At 47.2% G+C, this 7,727-nt stretch overlaps 1 protein-coding gene across 1 annotated transcript; it reads left to right on the top strand.

Moving 5' to 3' along the window:
- The first annotated feature begins 1,290 nt into the window (after window positions 1-1,290).
- Window positions 1,291-6,965, top strand: DYNLT2B (dynein light chain Tctex-type 2B). The gene is made up of 5 exons (XM_053951780.1): window positions 1,291-1,416; window positions 1,819-1,952; window positions 4,154-4,223; window positions 5,810-5,873; window positions 6,514-6,965. The coding sequence occupies exons 1-5, from the start codon at window positions 1,349-1,351 to the stop codon at window positions 6,559-6,561; spliced, it is 384 nt and encodes a 127-aa protein (XP_053807755.1). The 5' UTR covers window positions 1,291-1,348; the 3' UTR covers window positions 6,562-6,965.
- The last annotated feature ends 762 nt before the right edge of the window (window positions 6,966-7,727 follow it).

The following is a 7,727-nucleotide window of genomic DNA, read 5'->3' as shown; positions in this document are numbered from 1 at the left end:
CCATCCTCTCGTCCGTGGTAGCAGCAGCACTCCACAGCAGCACTGGCTGTGCCTTCACACTGTTTCCATTCGGAGCTGGGTGAGGTACACAGGGACCTTTCTCAGCCATGTCATCTGCTGCACGTGGGAAGCCCAATCGATCGCAAAGATCGCTGCTTCGAGATAACCTGCAGAGGAAACAGAATGTCAGCTTCTCAGCAGGGGCTGCAGCACATGCAGCCTTCTCTGCGACACACAGCAGCTATGGGCAGGGAAAAGGGCACAAGGGGTAGGATTCTGGGGAGCAAGAATTTTAGGTCTTTATGAAGGATTTAAGAAGTTGCTGGAGGAAAGGAGCAAGGCTGGGATCTCCTCCCTGATGTCTGGGATGTGTTGTACATAGGCAGGAAGGGAGCCTCCTAGCCCTGGGCAAGGCTGAGTGCAGGGGCTGTGGCTGCCGGCTGGTTTGGGACAGGAGTGGGGCACCGGGGAAGCAGCCAGTGAGGCCAGGCTGTCTTACCCCACTCTCTCCCCATCATACCTCCAGCCGCATCCCAGGCAGCAACCTCTTCAGACCCTTTACTTACAGAATCACAGAACGAATCAGGCTGGGGAAGACCTCTGAGATCGTCACATCCAGCCTATGACTCAACACCACCATGACAACTACAGCACGACACTAAGTGCCACATCCAGTCTTTCTTTAAACACCTACAGGGACAGTGAGTCCACCACCTCCCTAGGCAGTCCATTCCAATATTAATCAGCCTTTCTATGATTATGAAATTCCTCCTAATGTCCAACCTAAAACTCTCCTGGAACAGCTGTGCCCTCTCATCCTGTTGCTGGTTGTTTGGGAGAAGGGGCTGACCCCTGGCTACACCCTCCTTTCAGGGAGTTGTAGAGGGATAAGGTCCCCCCCTGAGCCTCCTTTTCTCCAGACGAAACACAACCAGCTCCCTCAGCTGCTCCTCACAGGATTTGTGCTCCAGACCCTTCCCCAGCTCCACCGCCCTTCTCCGGACTTGCTCCAGCACCTCAGCATCTTCTACATTGCAAAATTGTATCATTAATACAGTTATTAAAATAGCCTGCAATTATTTAGCACTTATTCACCAACTACTTCATTGTACAAGTCTTACTGAAAAAAAAAAAAAACCTTTTATTTAATTTTATTTTATTTTTTTCTTACTTTTTTTTTTTTTTTTTAACAAAATAATCCCATAGGCTGTAGAAACATAAAACACAAAATTCAGTAACACACACCACGAAGCCGTATCCCCGGGGCGGGGACGCGCGGGGCGGGCGGCGGAAGCGGCGGAAGCGGCCGCGGTTGTCCCGGTAACCAACGCCGGGGCCTGCGGGGGCCATGGGCGAGCTGGGCCCGGACGAAGGAGCCGAGAACACGTACAGCCTGCGGCCCGGCCTCCAGCACCGGTGAGGCCGCCGGGGAGAGAGGGGCCAGCGCGATGGGGGACTTTGGATGGGGGCGTTTGGGCCCCGGGAATGTGGGAGCTGCGGCGGGAATGTCGGGGAGGCCGTCCCTGGGCATGAGGGGCTGGCGTGAGGCAGCGGGGGGAGTTGGGAATGGGGAGCACCGAGGGTTTGGGGGTTGGAGGGCACCGGGATTGCAGACCAGCTTTGACACCCTCTAAAGCAGGGAATGCTGCTGGAGGGGAAACTTCCAGTGGGGCTGGTTTCACCCCTGTTCATAGATGTTTGGCTTTTGGCTTTTTTTCCCCATGGCTTGTCATCTGTCATTTTTCTCTGATACATAAAAGCTACTCTTTTTTGTTTGCTTGTTTGTTTGTTTTGTTTTGTTTTTTGTTGCCATGATAGATTTAAGTCGTCCACAGTAAAAGAATGCATCCGTGCGATACTGAAGGAGAAGCTGGCCAATGTACAGTACATCCCAGAAGAAATGCCTGAGCTTACAAAGTCTTTATCAGACACAATAAAAGACAGACTGAAAGGTAAGGAGGTTTGCTGGGGATGTAATTTTTTTTCTTGCCATGTCCTCTCCCTTTTGACAAGATCCCTCTTTCTTCCTTTATACTTGAAATGTATTCCTTCCCTCTAACTCAGACTAACTCGAGTCTGCTGGTATGAAGAAATCTGTCCTATATATTCCTTGCCTGTGGAACTGGAGACCTAATTCAAGCAGACAAGATTTGTTTTTGTATAGCTTGGCAAGTGTGTGATGTCAAACTTGGGGGGTCTGCCGGGGGAAAGAAGCTGCATTAGAGAGAAGAAAGAAGTGATGTTTCATTTCTTCTTGCTTCCATAAACAGAACCATTCCTGCTCTTTTTCTGCTGTGAGTTAGAGCTGGAATAGCAGTGGAGATCAGAACAAGGCTCAGGGGGCACAGGGAAGGGGTAGAGAGGAGCAGTCAGCCAAGGAGGGGTGTGACTACAGCCTTACAGCTCTGGAAAAAGGTTGTGCTGCTGCACAGGATGCCCTCCAGCATTTTTGAGTTCAAGAAGAAAAGTGCAGCCATCAGCAGGTGTTTCCTGAGTTTTGTGCTGGAATAAGTACATGGATGTGTGTGCTGGCACGGACACTTTTGTTCCCCTTCTTCCTGGGGACATGCTGGTGCTCCATCTGCTGGGCTGGCCTGACATGGTGGCACAGCCACGCGGCCACCCTCGGCAGGAGCCGTGGATTTGTGCTGCTCCCAGAATTACACATCTGCTTTAAAGCCAGCAGCAGCTGTAGTCCCTGAACGTGTTCCTGCTGAGCTCCTCTGCAGGGCTTGGCTTCAGTAATGTGTAACCACATGGCAGCAGCCTGAAGCGAGGCTGGCCCGGGGTGGCCACTCTTATCAGCTGGCATTTCTGAAAAGCATTGATGTGTTGGATGTTAGCAGAGCCAGTGTGCTGCGTTCAATCCTCCAGTGGAAACAGGGTGCTGGAGTCGTCCCAGGACACTGCTTTGTTGAAGACAAGCATTGGGATCTATATTTGATTTTAAACATGCTTGTTCTGATTTGGCTTCTGGAACATTGCCATGGCCTGATTAGATCTGGCCTGTGCCCCAGAGGTACTTCTTTACTGTTGTGAAACAATAGCACATCTCTGAAGACACATAAATAACACAGCTATTATGTGGCCTTTTATACTACTCAGAAGCAAAGAAAAAACAACTGTGTGGCAGAAGAATCTCATAATACCTTTGCATAAAAACAGTTTTAAAATAAGACCGTTGTTGTATTGTGTTTTTAGGTTCTGTTCCGATTTGGTAATGGTTTGTTCCTGTACCCCCATTTTCTATAATGGTTTTGCCCTAAGTTACCCCCTCCTCCTTTATGTCAATTCCCCTGAAAACTGCCTAGTCATTCCCCTGTCCCCTGCCTGGTGCCTTGTCCATCACTCGACTCCCCATCCCACCTGTACAGAACTTTCCACAAAGGGCTTCGAGTGATTGGGTGAGGGTCAGAGGTCCCTCCCTTAAACTTTCGCCATTGGACTTTGTATCTGTCTGCTTCCCCACCTTCCACTTCCCCCGAACTTCCCCATTGGTTGGTGGGTGATCCCTTCCCCCTGTTTACACCCCCCTTTATAATGTGTTGCACAGGGCAGCTTGGGGCTCTTGTTGGCTGTTCCCCTGAGGTGTGGGGCTTTGTGAAGCTCTGCAGTGAACCTTGGATTCTAATCCCAACTGAGAGCCTGCCTCTTCTCTTCACGGGATGTTGCTGCATCTCCTCTGTCCCGGGGCAGGTGACCATCCTGGCTGCTCCCCGAACCTCCCGGAGGAACAGGGGAGTGTCCCCTGCAGCCGACTGTGCCAGCTGGTCGGGCCAGCCAAAGCAGGCTTCTGGTGGGCACGGCGGCAGACTGGTTTTTTTCAAATTGCATTTTGTCCACCAGCAGCCCTATTTCTGTTCTTTCCATGTGGCCAGTTCTTCAAAGTTGTCAAAGCAGAATGCTGACACACAGCGTGGCTGCTCAGGGGTGTCTTTTGCCTTAGATGCATCTTTTGATGGATGCCAACCACCCTGTTCACCCTTCAACTCAGCAAAACCATGGTACTCCATACTAGGAAAATGAAGCTTTGCGAGGCAGTCTATCCACTTGGCTGCTTGCATAGGCTTGTACAGCCACTTGCTTTGTAGGCAGAAATCTTTAGCTTTCAGGGTCGTGTCTTGGGCTCATTAATATTTTTTTCTCTCTCCAGAAGAGGGATTTGACAGGTACAAGATGGTGGTGCAGGTTGTCATTGGAGAGCAGAGAGGAGAAGGAGTGAAGTAAGTTTTGCCTCTTCTAATTGTATTTCTAGCATGTTTTTTGAGTTTAGATGTGTTTTAGCTGTTTCCAACTTCCCTTGCTACAAAGATCTGTCTGCAGATGATGAAGTTAAAATCACTTTCTTTTCACTTTTAGTGGCAACTTGAGTGCTTAGGTTGTGACTGGTTGAATTAGCCAGTGATAATTGGCTCTGTGGTGGTTCTTAGCAAGCTGAAATGCTGAAAATCATTTTTGAGGAGTGTGGTAGAAGCATTTTGTGTTGTATTCATGATGAATTAGGGTACACCCCCCATCCATTCCCAAAGCCCTGCTGGAGCACAAAAGCCATGGTAACTCACTTCTGTCTAAAGCCAGAAAGCTTCCATAAGCACTTCATTTATACTTTTCAGAAGTTTTGATGTCTATAATCCCCTGCAATACTGCCATGGGAACCGAGCCTAGATTCCCATGTGGGTGCTGAGCACTTGCAGTCAGCTCCAGATGTCTGCAGACAGACGAAAGAATTCCTCTTGGCTGCAATAATGGGCTGTAGATTTCCATTACTTGTGGAGAAGACAAAAGGGAACAGCTCACAAGGTTCATGTGCTTTATCTGCTGGGCTTATCTTTATTGTGCCTGGTACTCCAGCAGAAGATAAGTGCAGCAGAGCTGTAATCAGATCTGCTGCCTCCGTGTTCTGGAGGTCAGAGAGGAATATCTGTACCTGCTTCTCAGGCTTTTGTCAGGAATGTCTCTGTGCAGGCAGGCTGCTCCACAAGCACACTGCCAGGGTGTACAGTTCAATGTTCAGGTGGTCTGATCAGAAATGTGAAGTCCAGCCACACAGGCTGACAGAGCAGTTGGGGAAATCTTCCAATTTGCAACAGACAGGAGGCAAGATTGAAACACAATCACTGACATTGTTAATGTAAAATACACCTTAGTACAGTTATTCATACATTATGGGACTGTGCCCCAAAAGAAATCCTGTCAGCTGAGGCTGACTGGGGCAGGCAGGGAGTGGGGAATGTCAGTGCCTTTAGACAAGGCAGCAGCAAGGTCTCTGATGCAATATCCTGTTATAGTCTGGTTGGTTGTGCTCAGGATAGGGCTTGGGTGTAGAAGTCCATCAGGATAGTCAGGGAGCAGAGGGTATAGGTACAAAAAGACTTGAAGAGGTCGTGATCTCATAGCATGGCATCTGCCAAGGAATACGATAGCTCCCTATAAATAAGTTGGGAGTATGTACCATGAGGGTGCAGGAGGTGAAGGACAAGAACAAATCAGCTAAATTAGCCACTGATATGCATAGGCCAGAAGTCAAAGATTCTTAAGCACCATAGCAATGAGGTTTCAAGCCCTGATGCGCAGTGAAGGTGGCAGTGTTGAGAGCTGATGTGTTTGAAAGCCAGCACATACAGAGGGGATTACAGCATGTGGTACAGAATTCAGCAGTAGAAAACTAGGCTTGGGATTCAGGAGCACACTTCCAAATTCCATTACCTTTAAAGCAAGCTCAGTTTGGTTTTCAAGGGAAGTATCTGTCATCACTTAGGTCATCACATATGAACTCTGAGTAATGTCCCTGTCTGGCTCCTTTGTCTAGCATGGCTGCACGATGTTTCTGGGATGCTGACACGGACAGCTGTGCTCACGACGTGTTCATGAACGTAAGTATGAGCTGGATTCTCATGGAAAGTGCAGAGCTACTTGCTTTTCTATGAGAGGCAGAGTGACCTTAAATATGGAGCAGAAAAGAAAGAACTACTAGAAGGCAGGAATCAAGATTATTGAAACAGCGTCATTTACGTCCTTGTTCACAAACATACTTAGATATAATAGCCAACATAGTAAAAGTTCTCCCCTGAGTAGGTGACACAGTGCAGTACAAAAGTCATTGTAGTTACACCATTTTACTGGTGGGGAGAGAAAGCACAAGAGACAAAGTCTTTTCTTACATACTTTGCTGAACTGTAGTCGTGGAGCACGGCTGATATCCAGGACTAAGACAAAGTCAAGGTTTTACTTAACTATTGTTTTATTTTCGACTGACACCTAGACACTTGTGGGTGTGCGGATGGAGGAAGTTGAGGTGCTTCTTGCATTCAGATGCACCGACCTGGGTTACACCACAAGTGAGGTGAATAAGAAACTTAAATAAAAGACAGAAAAGTGCTATATATTAGCACTATATTATTATATATCATACAGTTATGATCTGGTCTAAATGTTCCCTGAGGTTTGCCTGTTCCAATAGACTAGCAAAAAGCTTGCCTTGACTAACGCAGAGCCTTTCTCTGTTTTCCCCAGGACAGCCTGTTTTGTGTTGTGGCTGCATTTGGCTGCTTCTACTATTGAAGGTGACAAACATTGCTCAGAAGGATGGACACTGGGGAGAATGCTTTGGAGCATTTTTTATTTAACTGCACAAAAGCTTCATATTCTGTGTACATAACACAATTAACAGCTCTATGAAGCACGTCCTACACCTGTTGTACACACTACAACATTCCCTCTTCTTTGTGGATATTGACATAGCTTTAAGCACAATATTATTGTTGTTATTGTTATTATGTCCTTTATTTAAATGGCCCTTTGTTTTGTATGTAGTGTTGGTTTTGTCCTAAAAGTGTATTGCCAATAGCCATTGCTTCTAAGGCAAACTCAACTTCTGTCTCAAAAGGCTTCTGTTAATTTTTTATTTCTATGAAATTAATGAAATATTTATAAGAAAAAAACATAATAAATCGATGTATTTAATATTTCTTCTCCTGTGGCATTTTCTTCCACTCTTCAAGATCCACAATCCTGGATAGCTTATCTGCATTTCTCAGGTGAGCATTTTGACAGTTCTTTGTAAATTAATCCATAAAGCTGATCTCTGATTCTGGTTTTCCAGATTTGTTCTATGACTCCCACAACAACTGGGCTATGAATCCCAACTGTGTCACATGAGATGGTATTAATTGATGGAAAGTCGAGGTATTTAGGACATTAGGTCAGGCCAGCAGCCCACACACCCCATGACTGCCAGAACTCCTCCCTGCAGTAACTGCTCCTTGGTTTGGATGCTGTGAGTGATCATAGCTCCTCATGCTCTTCAGCAGATACTGCAGTGATTTCTCAATCTCTCTGTAATTGTTTTGGAATATGAGGGTGGATGTTTGGAGACCAACTTTGCTAGGACTCCAACCTCAGAAAGGCTGCAGTAGGTCTGCAGAAGAGTGCTAAAGTTTCTCATCTCCCCAAAAGTTGGAGGACCAGGTGGGTTCCTGAGACAGCAGGTGCCAGCAGAGTTTATCTTAGCATGCCCATTGGAAGATGGGATGCTCTGTGGTGATGCCTGTTCTCTCTCTGCTGACAGGGAAAGTGCAGCAGGACCTTTCCAGTGGGATGAACGGCTTCCAGAGTGCTGAAGTGGGGTGAGGTGAACCCTGAATCCCACCCTCACCAGCTGTTACAGCAGAACACACCCTCCCCATGCAGCTCTTGGAAGCCAGGAAAGTAAAAAATCACGATGCATC

The sequence above is a fragment of the Vidua chalybeata genome, chromosome 10 (assembly GCF_026979565.1).
Source record: "Vidua chalybeata isolate OUT-0048 chromosome 10, bVidCha1 merged haplotype, whole genome shotgun sequence".
Classification (NCBI taxonomy): Eukaryota; Metazoa; Chordata; class Aves; order Passeriformes; family Viduidae; genus Vidua; species Vidua chalybeata.
This window is presented reverse-complemented; position numbering and strand designations above follow the sequence as displayed.